This window comes from Podarcis vaucheri (assembly GCF_965113315.1).
Source record: "Podarcis vaucheri genome assembly, chromosome: 8".
NCBI lineage: Eukaryota > Metazoa > Chordata > Lepidosauria > Squamata > Lacertidae > Podarcis > Podarcis vaucheri.
In genome coordinates, this window is record NC_138766.1 from 79,381,428 (window position 1) to 79,400,905 (window position 19,478).

At 42.1% G+C, this 19,478-nt stretch overlaps 1 protein-coding gene and 1 long non-coding RNA gene across 2 annotated transcripts in view; one reads left to right on the plus strand and one right to left on the minus strand.

Moving 5' to 3' along the window:
• The window catches only part of LOC309539699, a 357,400-nt gene that overhangs the window by 143,881 nt on the left and 194,041 nt on the right, over positions 1 to 19,478 (minus strand). The window lies entirely within an intron of this gene.
• Positions 1 to 19,478, plus strand: part of MTBP (MDM2 binding protein) — a 29,999-nt gene that overhangs the window by 233 nt on the left and 10,288 nt on the right. Inside the window, exons 2-16 of the mRNA XM_082235567.1 lie at positions 1,129 to 1,209; positions 1,768 to 1,841; positions 1,927 to 2,078; positions 3,692 to 3,750; positions 4,607 to 4,751; positions 5,339 to 5,453; positions 6,967 to 7,107; positions 7,671 to 7,765; positions 8,597 to 8,669; positions 10,728 to 10,845; positions 11,441 to 11,614; positions 12,974 to 13,084; positions 15,154 to 15,312; positions 17,463 to 17,550; positions 17,667 to 17,801. Coding sequence (XP_082091693.1) covers positions 1,129 to 1,209; positions 1,768 to 1,841; positions 1,927 to 2,078; positions 3,692 to 3,750; positions 4,607 to 4,751; positions 5,339 to 5,453; positions 6,967 to 7,107; positions 7,671 to 7,765; positions 8,597 to 8,669; positions 10,728 to 10,845; positions 11,441 to 11,614; positions 12,974 to 13,084; positions 15,154 to 15,312; positions 17,463 to 17,550; positions 17,667 to 17,801 — 1,720 coding nt within the window. The remainder of the gene's footprint in view (positions 1 to 1,128; positions 1,210 to 1,767; positions 1,842 to 1,926; positions 2,079 to 3,691; positions 3,751 to 4,606; positions 4,752 to 5,338; positions 5,454 to 6,966; positions 7,108 to 7,670; positions 7,766 to 8,596; positions 8,670 to 10,727; positions 10,846 to 11,440; positions 11,615 to 12,973; positions 13,085 to 15,153; positions 15,313 to 17,462; positions 17,551 to 17,666; positions 17,802 to 19,478) is intronic.

The following is a 19,478-nucleotide window of genomic DNA, read 5'->3' on the forward strand; positions in this document are numbered from 1 at the left end:
TGTGTAATCACAGGTTTAATTCACGTGTATGCGTGTGAATGTCGTGTGTTTCTTGCAGGTTTCATTCACGTGTACACGTGTGAATGTCGTGTGTTTCTTGCAGGTTTCATTCACGTGTGCATGTGTGAACGCCGCGTGTTTAATCACAGGTTTAATTCACGTGTATGCATGTGAATGTCGTGTGTTTATTGCAGGTTTCATTCACGTGTACACGTGTGAATGTCGTGTGTTTCTTGCAGGTTTAATTCACGTGTGCATGTGTGAATGCCGCGTGTTTAATCACAGGTTTAATTCACATGTATGCATGTGAATGTCGTGTGTTTCTTGCAGGTTTAATTCACGTGTGCATGTGTGAACGCCGCGTGTTTATCACAGGTTTAATTCACGTATATGCATGTGAATGTTGTGTGTTTCTTGCAGGTTTAATTCATGTGTACACATGTGAATGTTGTGGGTTTTTTGCAGGTTTCATTCACGTGTACACATGTGGACTTCGTTTGCTTATTGTTTCCCTCCCATGTTGGCATGTGAACTTCGTGTGTTTTTTGCAGGTTTAATTCACGTGTACAGTGTGAACCTATTGTTTATTGCTGGTTCAATTCAGGTGTACAGTGTGAATCTCATTTGCTTATTGCCAGTTTAATTCATGTGTATACACGTGAACCTTATTGGTTAATTGCAAGTTTCATACACGTGTATGTGTGTAAACTTTGTGTGTTTATTGCAGATTTAATAAACATGTACACATGTGAACCTCATTTGCTTAATGTTGCTCTCCCATGTTGGCATATGTACCTTGTTTGTTTATTGCAGCATCATTCACATTTATGTGTGAACCTTGTGTGTTTATTGCTGGTTTAATTCATGTGTATGCATGTGGACCTTCTTGGTTTATTGCAAATTTCATTCACGTGTATGCGTGTGAATGTCATGTTTATTGCAGATTTCATTTATGTGTACGCATGTGAACCTCATTTGCTTATTGTCATCCTGGTTCATAGCTATATACTAGAGATATTTTGGCATGCATGGTACTGTAAATTTAAGGAATGCTTAATAAGGATGGAATGTGGATTCTTGTGTTCCTATGATGCTTCTTGCACATAAACTAAAATTCATATTTTGCAGGTTTGACTGCTGAAAGTATTTATAACTTATTAGAAACAAACTGCAGTACCTCACTAAACACAAAAGTTGAAGATTTCCCAGGTAAGTGAAACAGCAAATATTAGCATATGCCATGTTTTCAGACATTGGGGACTCGCAGGGGATGGGTAGGTCCAACCTGTGTTGCTTGTGACCCTCCCAGAAGCATCTGACTTGCCACTGTTGAAAACAGAAAAATCTCTATAAATTTTAAATGTTTTCAGGTCTGTGCTTGAGATGCCAGTTACGGTAATTTATAAAGTCACAGCAGTCATTTATTGAGGGCCTCACAGATTTAGTTACCTGTATACGGCCACTAGAAAACAATGAAAAACAGCAGCAACTCACAAACCTTTTTCATGCAAGAGCTGGGGTGATGGGGAGAAAAGAGAGGATAGTTAAGAATGCAACAAAAAGACAATTGTTTACAGTAATATTTTGCATTTTGTTACTTAGTGTATATTTTTTGACAAAGCATCTTGCAGTTCTTGACTCAGCCTTTGCAGTCCATTAAACATATCTGAAGAAGGAAATAGGGTTTGGATACAAGCTACTAATACTCTTTCTTTCTTTCTTTCTTTCTTTCTTTCTTTCTTTCTTTCTTTTCCTTCTTTCCTTTAGCATGTTCACTTGTTGGGACTCCAGGTGTGAAGGGATGGTATTTTGCAATTCAGTCAATATGTGGGTTTTCTCAGGTGAGTTATCACAAGTTGCATCATTATCTACAATGTTAATATAACTTGGCCCCGACCCTTACGGAATTTCCTTCTGATTGGATAGTTTTGCAGTTGTGACTGGGAGGACATCAATTTTGACCTGGAGGCGGATGAAAGCAAAATCTCTATTCAAAGAAATATCGAAGCGTGCCTTGGTGGTTTTCAAAGTTTTGAGGACGACGACAGTAATAGCCGGGAATCCCTATCCCTGATTGAGTAAGCTGATTCAATATTTGATAATACACCCAAATAGTACAGTTTCAGAACCAGAAAACCTAGGCTGCAAACCAGAAAACCATGGGAATCATTGACTTCAGTAGGCTTGCACATAATTCACCTGGAGAGTCTGCAGTGGAGCACAGCATCCTAGGCAGGGGGCAATGCAAAGGTGAGGGGAAGTAGTTTTATTGCCACTGTACAAAAATGAAGCTGGGATACGTACCAGGGGAGAACAAGGGCAAGATAGCTTGTCTTAGGTTGCTGTTAGCTGAGTGAGAACGGTGAAATAGTTAGGCTGAGGTCAGAAGGCCAGTGTGTGTTTTATAACTTTATTTTCAACCAAATGAGTCCCTCAAGATAATTCGCAGGAAGCATAAGCAGTGAGACAATACAGGCACGCCAGTTTTACAATGCAATTGTGATACGGAAGCAGTTATAAAGAGGGCATGCCTTTTGAGAACTTGGCTAGCTTCTTCGGTTGTCAGAACACGTGAAATGCATTCAGGGGCTGTGAAAGCATGATTATGTTAGGCTGTTATGAGGCTTGCATACAACAGCAGTTTTGACTAGGTCTTGGCCTTGTAAGCCTGGCAGTTTCTTGGAGAGGTTTTGACTAGTTGAATGTTAAAACATTATTTATTTCAGATATAAATGGTGCATGGCAGGTGTTGTTAATTTTACAAGAAAACTCTAAATGCCAACACAAGGGGGAGCCAGTGTGTTGATCACTGAAGCATGTCGAACAGAAGTTGCTTCATCTCTTTAGCCCGAAATTCTAAACGTACATACTTATGAATAAACCCAGTTGAACTCAGTTAGGTTTGTTCTGAATAAACGTACATAGGGTTGTGTTATAAGTAGCAAAACAGTGTTAGTAAATGACTTGTTAGAGGGACATTTTTAGAGTTTTTTAGAGCATATGGCTGCTCTAACAAGCAGTGAATATTTTTTTAAAAACATAAAATTTAAATCATGGGTAGGCGAACTAAGGCCCAGGGGCCTGATCCGGCCCAATTGCCTTCTAAATCCGGCCCGCAGACGGTCTGGGAATCAGCGTGTTTTTACATGAGTAGAATATGTCCTTTTATTTAAAATGCATCTCTGGGTTATTTGTGGGGCCTGCCTGGTGTTTTCAGATGAGTAGAATGTGTGCTTTTATTTAAAATGCATCTCTGGGTTATTTGTGGGGCATAGGAATTCGTCCATTTTTTTCCTTCAAAATATAGTCTGGCCCCCCACAAGGTCTGAGGGACAGTGGACCGGCCCCCTGCTGAAAAAGTTTGCTGACCCCTGATTTAAATCATCCTAGTGTGGATGTTTTCATAGGATCTTTATGGCCTCCCTAACCCATGGGACTCTCAAGAGTCTCCTCCAGCACCATAATTCAAAAGCATCAATTCTTCGGCGATCAGCCTTCTTTATGGTTCAGCTCTCACTTCCATTGGTACCAGACATCAAATAAGAAGCGAGCCTACTCATCTGTTTCACTCACTGAAAACATGTTGATACTTTGCAGTTCAAATATGTGGATTGCATAATGCTTGGAATATTTTAAAGCATTTTATTCTTGAAAGACGATAGCTTATTTATTTTCAATGTTTGTGTTTCAGTCTCTATGAAGAGTCTGCAGAGAGTATACATCTGTTAGCAGATAAGCTTCCTGCTCCTGGTAATCTTTTTTTAATAATCAAATCTTTTCCCCTGAAATACCTTTTTTAAATGCATTTGGGGTATAACAGATCTATTCCAATTTTTTTTGTATGGTGATCCTTATTCAAGTAAGCATGCATGTTGTCTCTCCTGTATATAATCCTCTCGTATTTGGCAGGTAGTTTTGCATTACTAGAAAGTTTGATACTGTCACCAGCTGGTGGTGTGCTTCCGCTTATGTATTTCCAGCATTCATAGTCTGGGAGCAAAATGGCAATAGGTTTCTGCAGCAAAGCAGTTTGCTAGAAATACAGTATGGCAAAATTTAGTTTTTTAAAAAACTTAAAGGTGATCAGGAATCAAAATGGAAAGAAGTCAACACTTTATCTGTGGCTACTGTGATAGACTTGCAAATGGACTTGGAAGATGATGATGCTTGCTGCAAACAGAGCTGGACAGCATTTATTTAGCCATTTTTATATCGCTGAGTTATCTGTGCCTTCCAGGGCATATTTACAGATCTGTGTTAGAGGAATGAAAGGGGGGGGTCATGAAGTAAGACGATTGATATACAGTGGAAGGAAAATTGGAACTGCAAAGATATCAAGAAGCTTAAATGCAGCTTTTTCTGGGGTTATCTGTAAAAGATGAAGAATAGCAGTGAAGGTGTGATGTCAAAGTTAGGTTGCGTCTCTTAAAGCATCTTGCTAAATTTGAGTGTTCTGCAACCAGATGTTTGAGAAATGCTGCAAACAAGCCTATAAATTTTGACAAAGTGCTTGATAATAGCTTTTGGGGGATAAAACGGCTTTACCCTATCTTGTGCTTGTACATGCTGTACATGTGTGTTTTATCTACTGAAATTACTTCTACAGGAAGAACAATGGTTGATGTCATATTGTATTCTTCAGAAAGAGATGCCCCTAGATTAAAAGATTGCCTACCTGCCATTGGTGCCTTGAAACACCTGAGAGAATGGCATGGAGCAAAAATAACTATTGTAGCAAGTGAAAGCAAAATGTGAGTAGTGCCATCTAAACGAGAGAACTAATTTTAGTGTTTGTGTCATTTTATGTAAAAATATTTAAACGTCTCAGTTCATAAATTGTAATATTTTGCCAGGCACCCTTATAAACAAAATGTAAGTTTGCACCTGAAGAGGAAACAAGAGCAGCACACCTCCAAAACGTTGACTAAAGCTTTGCATTGTATCTTTCTGCCCTGATTTATGTTGAAATTGTATACGGGGTTTGAGTTTTTTCTGGCAATAATGAATCATGTTCTCAGGTGTCAAAGTGAACTTGTTATGCCCATCAAGCTGTCTTTTGATCTCCTAGAGGGTTAGGAAGTCTTGAGCTAGACACCTGAATGCTAAGGGAGACTTACAAGACGACTGAATTTGAATTATAAGATCAATGAGTGACTTTGGTTAAATGAAGGCATATAGATAATGCCCGCAACTACGAAGATATATTACTTTTACAAAAGATAAAGCAGTACTAGGCTGATAGCTGGTGTTGTACCGTTGTCTTAAACACTGAAGTTGTAAAGATTTAAAGACTTGAGTAAAAAGCGCACAACTCACTCATGTTTTCTTTCTGCAACAGTTGGCAGAAAATCGCATGCTATCTTTCTGCAGATATTGTGGCTCCTGAGAATCTAAAAAACAGCATTGATTCCAGAGACTTGTGGAGAGGAAAGATTCAGATATGGGAGCAAAAGGTATCAGTGTGAAACCTTCTGTGGGTGCATGTTGACTCAACCTGTATCAAACTAATGAAAAATGCATGCTAAGTTTGTACACAGAAAGGCTTCAAAGCTCTTGATTGAATTTAGTGAATCACAGAAAAAAATGTGTTCCTTTAAGCATAGTGATCAAGGTGTGTGTGGCTGAAACAGCCTAGTATTCTGGTTTGGGTGGGCAGAGCTTGCAGATTTGAGATAGCAACCGAAGCATGCTAACTCTGGTTGTCCTTGATCGTGCAGATGAGCTGCAAACCCAGAAAATGTTTCCCACCCCAGTTGTCAAATTGCTTCACTGGCAGAGCCCACAAAGCCCGGTGCCAGATAGGGCAAAGGAAGATGATAGGGCTATCCGACGATGGCACGCTTCAAGTTCCCTGCCAGAGAAACCTCATTTAAGCACCATCAGTCACTACAAGCGCAGTGTGTAGATCCCAAATCTGCATGTACAGTTGTACCTTGGAAGTCGGATGGAATCCGTTCCGGAAGTCCGTTCAACTTTCAAAAGGTTTGAAAACCACATTGTGACTTCTGATTGGCTGCAGGAATCTCCTGCAGCCAATCAGAAGCCACAGAAGCCCCGTCAGACGTTTGGGTTCCAAAAGAACGTTTGCACACCGGAACAATCACTGCAGCGTCCGGCAGCCAAAACGTCCAAGTTCCAGGGCATTTGGGGTCCAAGGTACTACTGTATATCCACCTTGGATGGTGAAGATACCAACACAGAGGGACAGAGAAGTGAAGGCGATAGAAAAGCATCTAAACAGTAAAGAGGCATGAGGCACACAAAGGAAGCAGGTCTCCCACTTCCTGTTGTGCACATGCCTTCCTCTCTTCTTACCACAGCAGGAGATTTTGAGTTGGGGTGAGGAATAATACTTGTGCATTTAAAGAAGCATTAGGTCCAGCGCCGAAGACCTTCTGGCGGTTCCCTCACTGCGAGAAGTGAGGTTACAGAGAACCAGGCAGAGGGCCTTCTTGGTAGTGGCGCCCACCCTGTGGAATGCCCTCCCATCAGATGTCAAGGAAATAAACAACTATCTGACTTTTAGAAGAGATCTGAAGGCAGCCCTGTTTAGGGAGGTTTTTAATGCTTGAAGTTTTATTCTGTTTTTAATGTTCTGTTGAAAGTCGCCCAGAGTGGCTGGGGAAACCCAGCCAGATGGGTGGGGTAGAAATAATATATTACTACTACTACTACTACTACTACTACTACTACTATTCAGCATTCAGATCTACTTCCTTCCCCAGAAAGAAGGGCAGGGGATGTAGGTGGGACCAGCTTATCTGAGCACACAAGCAAGGAAAAAGCTTTTGAAAGTGTTTTTTTTAAAAAAAAATATCAAAAAATCTAGTAATGCATTGTTTTTAATTCCATTCGTCGTGTTTTCTTTTTTCACCTTAAGTGTTTTTGACTAATTTAAAAAGAAACAAATGCAACTCCTACTATAGACTTTTTTGCACTTACATTTTTCTTTTTTGTTTTCTTCAGTTTGGATCTGAAATTACTTTTCCAGACTTCTGTATAAAAGGCACTGCATCAGGAAGCCAGCTCGGCACCTTGGCTTTAAATTCTTACTTTACTGCCGATGAAACTGGACGTAGGCAGAATACTAATGCTTGTTTGTCGGAGGTAAAGCCTGTGTTTTACGTGTCTTTGAAACGGCACTTCTCCTCTTTAGGAATCAATAGTGGCTAAATCTAGGCAATAGGCATGCGGTAAAATTGAAGATTTGTTTTAAGGAGACTGCAATACATTCACAGGCAAAAATGAAAGAGAATATTTGAAAATCTGGCTGCAGGTTCTCTCTGTGCTGAAAAGGGGGGAAAGATCACACTTACCTAATCACATGGAAATTAGGGAAGAGAAATGCAAGTAAATGTAGCAACATGTGTTTAAAGCGTGGCTGCTGTTGGGGATAAAAAAAATTATTTTTTGGTCAAGGAATTCAGTTGAGCCTAGGTTGTGCTCATCATGGTTGATTTTCCTTTCCATTACCTTGTGACTTGGCCGTTTCAGAGGGTATTTTAACTATGGGGCTTTTCGACTGTGCAAGAGAAAAGGAAGTACAGAAATCTCTGTGTACAGTTGTTTTTTTTAATATTCTGGCCATAAACATATAGAATCATCTCATTTAGAGGCATTGGTGGTATATGTGTTTGCCTAATAACCCTTTCAACTTAATTTCTTCTTAGGTTTTCCATTATTATTGCCCTGCATTGAAATTTGTACAGATAGTAATGCTGTCACATCTGCCTTCATCTTTAGTGTCGGGTCTTCAGTTTGAGCTGTATCCTTTTGTTACCAGACTCATTTTGCGTGATTTAAATGCTTTGAGTGCATGCAGAGCAGGCACGTCCAAAGTCTGTTTTGTGGGGTCTAATCCAGCCCGCCGGTCGGTTTAATTCGGGCCCTGTGGCAGTTTATTTCCTGGTGAAAAATCCTAAAAAAAGGTTAACAACTTTGGTTGGCCCCCACGGCCCTTTACTTCCTCAAATCTGTCCCTCTTTTAAAAAAGTTTGGGCACCACTGATGTAGAGCATGAGACCCTTGTATCTCAGGGTGGTGGGTGCGAACCACATGTTCGGCATTGCAGGGAGTTGGAGTAGATGACCCTTGTTGGTCCCTTCCAACTCTACAATTCTGTGATTCTGTGAAGAAATGTGTCAGGGAACTGCTATCAGCTCAGGCGAGAGGTGGAAGGGCAGGTGTGGTACAGGGAGCCTCCAAAGATCGTGCGAAGCAGTTCTTCCTCTGGCGAGGAGGGAAGCCCCACCAGTGGGGAGGGGGTGCTGGGATCAGAAGATGCTAGGGAGAGCCTCAACACCGAGCCTGAGCAAACCGGAGGGGAGGCAAGTCCCTCTTTGCCAGCGCCCATTCTGTGCAGTAGTCTTTGGCGCAGAGAGGGGAGGTCACACGGCTGTTATGCTGGGGAAGGTATAAGGACCACCCACTCCCAGATTCTGCTAGCGACTGAGCAGACATGGACTTGCAATGCTCTGCACTGTAAATAGTTTGTACAGATAATAAAGCCTGAAAAAGACAGGTTGGAGTCTTGCCTGTTTGCTCTTGAGCGACCACACCAGCACCTGACAAAATGGTTCTTTAACTCTCTGTGTAGGAGCTTGGCAAGAACTGATGTGGAGGAGAAATCTCTGCTATTTTGGAATCAGATTTCTTCTCTGCGTGGAAAGGTATCTTGTCTCTTGCAGTGCTTTTTTCGGGGGGGCGCATACTCCTAAACATTTTGTGCATCTAAGTTTGGCCTCATTGAGGGGCAGTATTTCAATATGAGTAGGAAAATAAGAGTACCCCTAAACATTTTTTTAAAGAAAAGAAGCACTGGTCTCTTGGAAAAATCAAGAATAATGTTTTATATGTATTCTGGTCTCTGGTGTGTCACCTTATTCTCAGGTAAATATGAGTAATTAGCACATTAGCTTAAATACAAATAAGCATAATTTCCATTTGGGGTAGAGAGTTTCTTGGAAAGATAGCAAGTGCTTTGCTTTGTAGCACAGTAGTATCTGAGAACTACAGTGGTGCCCCGCAAGACGAATGCCTCGCAAGACGGAAAACTCGCTAGACGAAAGAGTTTTCCGTTTTGGAGGTGCTTCGCAAAACGAATTTCCTATGGGCTTGCTTCGCAAGACGACAATGTCTTGCGAGTTCCTGGTGGTTTTTTTCCCTTCCCCCCCTTTTTCTAAGCCGCTAAGCCGCTTATCAGCTGATCCGATCAGCAGATAAGCCGCTAAAAGCCGCTAATAGCGCTAAGCCGCTAATCCTTCAATGGGCTTGCTTCGCAAGACGAAAAAACCGCTAGACAAAGAGAATCACAGAACGGATTCTTTTCGTCTTGTGAGGCACCACTGTATTCACAAACCTTCTAAGTATAAATCATATATTTAATGCAGTGTTTCTCAACTTTGGGTCTCCAGCTATTGTTGGACTACAAAACCCATGATCCCTAGCTAGCAGTACCAGTGGACAGAGATAATGGTAGTTGTAGTCCAACAACAGCTTTGCGACTCAAGGTTGAGAAGCATTGATTTAATGAATGTAACTCTAAACTATTGCCAGCAAGCCAAAGCTCACAAACCATGGTTTGAACCTGGCATGGTTAAATGAACCGTAGTTTAACCATGGTTTCCATGAATTCAGTTAGAATGGGTTGCTCTGGTTTCGTTTAAAAGTGAAAATGAAAGCTTCCCCACTTCTCACAGCTATAGCAGAGGTGAGAGAGAGAGTGCATGAGCCCATGGCTCCTTTAGGCTCGCTCAGATAATACTCAACAGTAGTTTAGTGTTTTTACTGGAAAGTGCACATCGTTTCTAAATTACGAGCCATATGCCTAGGGTTGTAAATGCATGGAATAAAGAGAAATGGGCATAAAAGTTCAGTATCTTCCATATCCAAAATACAGGGTAATATGTGCCCTAAAGTGAGGCTGCAGTTTGCAACAAGAATCAAGCAGATTTATACAATACTGGGATCAGTCTAATTCTGCCAAGATGTTTCCTTTTATTCCATAGTTTTCTAAATATTCTCCAATCCTTATATACTTTTTGTTTTGGTTGGCCTCCGTATTGTATACATATAAGTTTGTAGGGAGGTAAAAAGAAATTATATAAGGAATATGTAACTGTGCAGTATAAGTAATGGATAGACAAAGTACAGTGAGATTAATTGGAAGTCGGTTTTAAATTTCTATAAATTTTATAATTGGGTTCAATACCAGGAGTATATATGATGATAATTATATCAGTCTTCTTATATCTTATAGTGTGGTGGTTTGTTTGATTTTTCTGTTATTTGTTTGTTTGATTGTACGTTTGTTTACTTGTATGTACGTCTGTTTTTCATAAATGTGTTTGTTTTAAATTACTAAAGATATATTTTTAAAAAAAGGGGGGGGGAAGAATCAAGTAGATTTATTGGTCTGGATCTTGTGGCATTCACTTGATTCAGAACATGTAAGGCATTATGGCAGCCATCTTAACATGTGCAGATAAATGTTCACACAAGTGACCTGTTTGCATGACCCCCCCCCAACGCAGGAGGAAGGGATTAGCAAAGTTGCTCTTTTGTGACTAGAGAAGCCATGCCCCCTCCATTTTTGTGGTAGAGCAGCGTTCTTTTGTCATCGTTTCAACTGTCCTTGAAAGATCAATCATACTACTTGACCCTTTAAAAATCTTTCTCCTATGATGTTTATGTGGTAATGGAAAAGTGTACATATGCTTTTTCTGCAGGTAGGAGCCTTATTTTTATTGCCTTGCAGAGTAAGCAGCATGTTGGTTCCTTTACCTGCGCAGCTGAGCTCAAAAAAATGGAAGGAATATATAGCCCATAAACCCAGACTCATTAATGGTAAGTTGTCTTTCTTTCCTACATTTGCACTCTTTCCCTGTCCTGCTGGCCCACTTTTTCCATTACCCCTGCCCCCCATTGCTCTTTTTTCTCTTGAAACTCTTGGTAGATCTTTATGGATTGTATATGAACCTTGCATAAAAATAATACCTCCTTTGAAGCTTTTTAAAAAGCAGTATAAAAAAAGAAATGCTTCTATTTCCTTAAGTATACAAATAAGAGCTCACATACTAGGATGACCTAATAACATAACCTTATATGTGTTTACTCAGGAGTAATCCCCAGTGTATTCAGTGGGCTTGCTTCCTAGCCAGCGGATATAACATTGCAGCCTAAATATATTAATCTGAATAATTTATCAGGTTTTCTTTAAATTTATGAAGAAAGTGTGTGTGTGTGTGTGTGTGTGTGTGTGTTTTAATTAATGAAAGTTCAAATGTATTTACTTCTCTTACTAGAGGAACCCTGGCTATCCTAAATCTATAACTTAGTAATATTTATTCTAGATTTTCTGTATGTGTTTATTGAACAAATTACTGTTTACTTTAGTAAGGTCTGAAGCCTTTACTTGCACAACTTTTTGTGTTCTAATTAGTTCCAGAAGTTGAACTGAAAGGAGAAACTTGCAACTATTATTTCTTGGTACAAGGCAACGGCCGTGGAGGTTGCAAAGCAACATTGATCTATTCAGCCAGTCAGATCAATGGATCACTCACTCTTGCAAAAACAACCGGAAAATTTACCACAAAGACAGGAGAAAGTGAAGCATGTAAGTATTATGGCGCATTACTTTCCTTCCAAGTAGAACAAGATGTGGACTGCACCAATTTCTTTTTAAAAACAGATATCTAATATATTCAATGTTTGGAGTCTTAGATCCAAGATAATAAGGATATTAATCATTTTAACCAATTCTAACGTCTAAGAACTAATCAAGCCTGTGAGCTTGCCTATTAGTTCTTTCAGTCGGGGAATGAGATCTGTGTACAGGCTTGTTCTCCTGAGTGTTTTCTCACTGATTTTGATGAGACAGATCTTGGAATAGCTATTATACACACTGCTATGTATTACAATTGCACGGGTTAGAGCAACTTTTGCCAGTCTGCAGCCCTCCTGGTGGGAGTTGTGGTCCAAAACAAACAGAAGGCACCAGGTTGTCAAAGATGGGGTTAGTTGTTTTCTTTTATTGCTTTTCCCAGCAAAATATGTCTCAGAATTAGAACATTGCTAGAGCTGGACAGGACAATGGTGACTTTTCCCGTGTTTGTTGATGGATCAAACAGTTTCGGAAAGCTGCTAATAAGCATCCTATTCATATTATTCCCAATTTGGGGGGGGGGCTTTTTCAGGTATAGAAAGGGATCAGTCTGAATATAGAAATACGTCATTGAATGTTAATAGTAGTACTTATTAGGCATCTTGTTAAGCATTGTCAGTCGCATTGTTGGATTTCATAATTCAATATACAGTGGTACCTTGGGTTAAGAACTGAATTCGTTCTGGAGGTCCGTTCTTAACCTGAAACTGTTCTTAACCTGAGGTACTACTTTAGCTATGGGGCCTCCCGCCGCTGTGCATTTCTGTTCTCATCCTGGGGCAAAGTCCTTAACCTGAGGTACTACTTCTGGGTTAGCGGAGTCTGTAACCTGAAGCGTTTGTAACCCGAGGTACCACTGTAATGCTTAGCCTGGTAAAGAGGAGACTGGGAGGAGATATAATAGCCATTTTCAAATATGTCAAGGGCTACTACATGGAATGTGGAACAAGCTTGTTTTCTCCTCCTCTGGGGGCCAGGACCTGTACCAATCAATAAGTTGCAAGGAAAGAGATTCTGGCTAAACAGCAGGAAGAACTTTCTGACAGTCAGAGCTGTTTGACAGTGGAACGGACTCCCTCGGGAGTTTGTGAACTCTTCTTCCTTGGAGGTTTTTAAAGCAAAGGTTTGGTGGTTATCTGCCCAAGATGCTTTAGGTGAGATTCCCGCATTGCAGGGGGTTGGACTAGATGACCCTGGGGGGTCCCTTCCAACTCCGCAATTCTATGATTCTCATGTGATTCTAAGATTCTAATTTGATCAGCATTTTTTAAGAACACCTCTCATCTCCCTGCCCCTTCCTTATCAACACAGGTTTGTTTGAAGAATTCATCAGATCTCTCCCACATTTCTGCGGAGAACAGATTTTACAGAGAGAGAAGAAATTGGCTCGTGCCCAAGCATTGGCTTTGAATCACTGCTGGAGTGAGTAACAGGGAGAACTGATATAAACCACATTTATCTTAATTTGGAGTTTAATTTGACACTATTTACATTTATAAGCCCTGGAGAAGCTCATAAGTTCAAATATTGTTTAAAAGCGTTGTCATTAAGAAAAATTACAACTGCACATCAGGTAACTCAAACCAGGCTTAGGATAATTGGTCCTGTCATCCCCGAATTACTTCAAATCACATATTCTGTTTTGTTTTTTTGAGGGCAGGGGAGTCTTTGCCTGCTTGCAGGGCAGATAGATGAATCAGAGGGTGCGATGAAAGTTCAAAACGAAAACCAAATACCCAGTAGAGATTTTGTCATTTCAACAGGGCACAAGTAGTCTGTAGGAACACCAGGGTAAGTGGTTTGTTGTATATTGTTGAAATAATCACTTCCTTATTGGAGCTAACGTAATACGAAGATTAAATAAAAACATTTAGCAAGCAACAAATAGAAAACAGGGCTAGTCATGAACCCAGTGCTCTACACAGTGAGAGGAGTGTAAATGATCAGAACAGGCTCACTTCAGATTGTCACCTAGCTCCTGGGAGGGGGGACACTAGGGGAGGCAGAGCCGCCATTCTTCTCCCTACCTCATGGATTGATTCCAGTCAAGGAAATAAATGCCTCTGTACAGCTGTACTTGTAATTCAATCCCATTGGGACCATTGGCTTTCTTCTCAATCTGTGTGAACCTCGTTAAGATTGGCTTTAAGGCTGCAATCCTATACAGCCTTACTTAGGAGTATGTTCCAATGAACCCCACTAAGATCAATGTGGGTATTTCCAAATAAATAAAAAAATGCTGTCTGAATCTTACTTCGGCTGACTACAAGCACCTTCCATTTTCTTCTGAACAACAAGCTAAGTACTAAGGGAGGATATTTTGTTTTTGGTACCCATTTGACAAAAGCTCCAGGTGAGGCCTTGGAAAAAGGAGCACCCCCTGCAACCTCTTTTTTAAGCATATGTGGGGAGCTGTCCCATAGCCTTCAACTACAGGAACAGCAGAAGCAGGGTGAGACTATAGCCATGTTTCCTGCATGCTTTGGTGAATTGATAGATAGCTAAAGGTAAAGGGACCCCTGACCATTAGGTCCAGTCATGGCTGACTCTGGGGTTGCGGCGCTCATCTCGCTTTATTGGCCGAGGGAGCCGGCGTACAGCTTCTGGGTCATGTGGCCAGCATGACTAAGCCGCTTCTGGCGAACCAGAGCAGCACACAGAAACGCCATTTACCTTCCCACCGGAGCGGTACCTATTTATCTACTTGCACTTTGAGGAGCTTTCGAACTGCTAGGTTGGCAGGAGCAGGGACCAATCAACGGAAGCTCACCCTGTCACAGGGATTCGAACTGCCAACCTTCTGATCAGCAAGTCCTAGGCTTTGTGGTTTAACCCACAGTGCCACTTGCGTCCCAGAGCAAATAGCTAGGCGTTAGCATATGGCTGGGTTAAAAAACAACAACACTTCCCACTACTCCTTCCCAAACTTCCTGTGGCGACTGTTGGAAGTAGACACAAAATTCATGAATTAATATGCCTCATTTGCTGAATTAGTGAACGGTTTGCATGTTATGTAGATTATACTGTTGAGGTTTGTGACAACTGAGAGATGGGAATTCTATCCGTATTGCTTGACAATTCGTTCTTGACTGGTTCCTTCTGATTTCCATGCTACACTGGAATCACTGCTTGCCTTAATCTAGTTCAGTGAATCATGAAGACTTTATTTAATTAAAAGAATACCTTGGAGGAAAGTGCATTATTAATTGTCTGCTAGAAACGACAAACATTTATTGTTGTTATTGGCTGCAAATGAGAAGAGATTACTGGAACAAATGCATATTTTTTCCTAGGTAGCTTTTTGTAAAGGTGATTCACAGTTGCCTCCAGATTGCTTTTCTTTCTTTTCTTGGCAGCAACATTCGGTCAGAGGTGATGTTGTTACTTTAGTAAATTGTTATTGATTAACATCACTATATACCTCACTTTGAGAGTACCATGTCAGTAACCAAAGAAGAAGAAAAGCTGAGTTTTTGTGTTCTCTATTGCAGAAAGGCAGGAATCTGCCAGACAGCTCCCGGTGGTTTCAAGCAACGAACTGAAAACCCTGCTGACATGTACCAGAGAACATTATTTAGAGTTGTGGAGCACCAGCCAGCTAAATCGTCCTGTAGCCCCTGTCAAAGCCAAAGTCCAGGGTACAGCTTGTGGTAGGCATAATTTAGCTGCACAGTTATTATCACTTGGGAAAATGCTGGCTTTTGATACTTGAGGTGTATATTTTAGGACCCACCTGATTTCTGTGATTGTCAGTTGTTTTAAGCTGTTTTTAATATTGTGTTTCAATGTTGCAACCCACCCTGGGACCTTAGGGTGAAGAGCAGGTAATAAATCATCATCATCATCCTCAATATGTGCACAGTCGTACCTTCCGTTCGACTTCCAAAACATTCGGAAACCAAAGCGCGGCTTCTGATTGGCTACAGAAAGCTCCTGCAGCCAATCAGAAGCTGCGGAAGCCCCGTCGGACATTCAGGTTCCTAAAGAATGTTCACAAACTGGAATACTCACTCCTGGGTTTGCAGGAGTCAAAACATTCAAGAACTAAGCTGCCCGAAAACCAAGGTACGACTGTACCTATCCATCATGACATTCTTTCCCTTAAGGACATCAGTGAGTGTGCTCCTTCCTTGGCGAGAGCAGTGAAACAAGCTAGAGAGCAGCAAAAACTGGAGAACTAAGCAAGCCAGAATGTGAAGATGTGATTTAACATTGACTTCAAAAAAATTTTTAAAGCTGATTTAATATCCTGGCTTGTTTAGAAGCCACTAATCATGTTTTCCCTCTTCAGATGTAACAGGAAGCTGCAGTAAACGGCAGCTTTCTTGGCTTGGCTGGAGTGAAGCGAGTAAAAGCTGCTTGTTTGTATCTTGGCTTTTTAATATTATTATTCATCCAACTTTTGAACCACACTCCTTCAAATCAAGCTCTTAGCGTGGTTTACAATTGTGTCATGTAAAACAGCCTAAAAGCAATAAAACATGGATTACAAAGTTAAAACGACCACTGTAACAACCACCAAAAATGTTAAAGGGAATGGCCATCAACACCCTGTTACAATGCCAGCAGAATTAAGGCAGCAGGCCTTAACCAATCAAATCAGATTCCCCCAACAGCCTGGGAGAACAAGTGTGCCTTAATCTGGCACTAGAAACGCAGAGATATAGGATGCAGTGGCTGACTTCTCTCGCCTTGAAGGCCACATTGAGGGTTCACCACCTTTCTTGAGGGCTGGGCGCCAGCATGTGCACACACTCATGGGGCACACACAGTACACAAACACAGAGGGAATGGGGGGAAATAAGCGGCTTGATTCCAAGAAAGAGGTGCAATGCAAGTCTTCCAGACCAGTCATGAGGGGGGGAAAAGTGTGCCTTTTTAATGAGTTACCAAAAAAGTGGTGTTCGGTTGATTTGTTTGTTTGAATCCCATTATTCCAGTCGGTTGGGCAGAACTTAAGATCGACATTCAAGTACAGTGGTACCTCGGGTTAAGTACTTCATTCGTTCCGGAGGTCCGTTTTTAACCTGAAGCACCACTTTAGCTAATGGGGCCTCCTGCTGCTGCCACGCCACCAGAGCACGATTTCTGTTCTCATCCTGAAGCAAAGTACCCGAGATACTATTTCTGGGTTAGCGGAGTCTGTAACCTGAAGCGTCTGTAACCCGAAGTAAAGGTAAAGGGACCCCTGACCATTAGGTCCAGTCGTGGCCAACTCTGGGGTTGCAGCGCTCATCTCGCTTTATTGGCTGAGGGAGCTGGCGTACAGCTTCCGGGTCAGGTGGCCAGCATGATTAAGCCGCTTCTGGCAAAGCAGAGCAGTACATGGAAATGCCGTTTACCTTCCCGCCGGAGCGGTACCTATTTATCTACTTGCACTTTGACGTGCTTTTGAACTGCTAGGTTGGCAGGTACCACTGTACAAAATGCATAAAGCAAAATGCACAGCACATGTTTTAGAGAAAACTTAATATTTTAAGATGCTTTTCTGATCTTGCTATGTTCTAACGCTCTTCGTTGATCATTCCAGCTGTTTGCTTTTGTTGATGCTGCAAAGTACAGTCAGAGCTAATAGGATTCATTATAATGGTGTAGGCAGTAGTTGCCACAGGCGTTGTAGAATCTGTACAAAAAGCTTAGAAAAATGAAAACTTTTGAGTTATACATGACTCCCATGAGGTATAATGGGAAGCTGGTAGATTCTCTGCTACATCTAGATTTTTCAGTGAGTTATGGTATTGTTTTGACTTTATTCCTCCTCCCCCCTCCCTTTGCCCCACCTCCAACCTCTCACATTTAGAGTTGAAAGATTCAAATCCTTTGCAGTGGCCAGAAAGAAACGTCCTGCAGAACTTGGAAAGCACTGAAAAAATTAAACAAAAAGCGAGGTAACATTAACATGGCTTAAATGTTGGCCGTTTTTTTGTAAACCGCACTACCTAGTCAACATCAGCTGTCGGTGTAATTAGTGATTTTTATTCATCTGCTTTGTTTCCCTCGCCAGGGTTTCGGAATTACTTGCCCGTAAAGAAGGCCAAAAGGGCCCTGCGATATCACTCGATGCCAAAGAGCTGCTGAAGTATTTCACCCCAGAAGGCCTGCCCATTGGGGATCTGCAGCCTTTACACATTCAAAAAAGGTAAGGCCTTGTTAGGCACACAGCGCACTGTTAAATAGTTCATTCCTTAAGATGGTAATCCTGAAGGTTGGGATTGCCTTTTGGAATCTATGTGAGATGTTTTTTCTAATACCTCCTTCAGGTGCCTAATAGTAATTTCTCCGCCGCTGAAGGTGTGCACCACACCTGCAAAATCAATAACGGGACAGGGGAGAGGAATCTTTGCATCTCCATAGACCATTTCCTTATCAGGATTGGGTTGGGGGGGGCGCAAGTTTGACGGGTGGGTGGGGCTGCCCACCTGTCAATCACCTGGCATCATTTGAGAGTTGGGTTGCCCCAACCATTTGTCAAAATCCCTTGCGTGGGGTACCCACATGCCAGCTGCCCGTCAGGCTCTTGAGAACTGCAGCGAAAGGGGCATTGCAGTGCGGAAGTGCTCAGCGTAGGGCTGGCAAATCATATTTTTTTTCCTCCCCTCCCCCTGAAGGGAGCAGGGAATATGAAACCTGCATTTTACAGGCTGTGCTTGCCTGCTTTCTGCTGGGAACAAGTGCACACAGCCAAACTGAGCAGGATTTCACCCAGCTGTTTGTCAGGTTTCCAGCAGGTTGAATCCTGGCAAGACAGAAGTACTGTTCTTGGGGGATGGGGTGGGCTGGTGTGGAGGACTCCCTGGTCCTGAATGGGGTAACTGTGCCCCTGAAGGACCAGGTGCGCAGCCTGGGAGTCATTTTGGACTCACAGCTGTCCATGGAGGCGCAGGTCAATTCTGTATCCAGGGCAGCTGTCTGCCTGCTCCACCTGGTACGCAGGCTGAGACCCTACCTGTCCGTGGACTGTCTCGCCAGAGTGGTGCATGCTGTAGTTACCTCCTGCTTGGACTACTGCAATGCGGTCTACGTGGGGCTACCTTTGAAGGTGGCCCGGAAACTACAACTAATCCAGAATGCGGCAGCTAGACTGGTGACTGGGGGCGGCCGCCGAGACCACATAACACCGGTCTTGAAAGACCTACATTGGCTCCCAGTACATTTCCGAGCACAATTCAAAGTGTTGGTGTTGACCTTTAAAGCCCTAAATGGCCTTGGCCCAGTATACCTGAAGGAGCATCTCCACCCCCATCGTTCTGCCCGGACACTGAGGTCTAGCGCCGAGGGCCTTCTGGCGGTTCCCTCACTGTGAGAAGCGAAGCTACAGGGAATCAGGCAGAGGGCCTTTTCGGTGGTGGCGCCCTCCCTGTGGAATGCCCACCCACCAGATGTCAAAGAGATAAACAACTACCTGACATTTAGAAGACATCAGAAGGCAGCCCTGTTCAGGGAAGTTTTTAATGTGTGACATTCTAATGTATTTTTAATATTTGTTGGAAGCCGCCCTGAGTGGCTGGGGAAACCCAGCCAGATGGGCAGGGTACAAATAATAAATTCTTATTCTTATTCTTATTCTTATCCTGCTGCATTGTGCACACTTGTTCCCTGCTGGAAATAGGCACACATAGCCCAAGAAAGCCTGTAAAGTATTCTTATTTCGGCGCTCTTTCCCAGAGCGAGTGCAGAAACAAGCACTTTGCAAGCTCTAAGTTTTTTTCCAAGCATTGGCTTGGGTGGCATGGGGTGTGGTGAGGAAGTCTCTTTTCTCTCAAATAGCCTATAGTTGGGGGCAGAAAGGGCATTTCTTTGTTTGGCTACACATGCC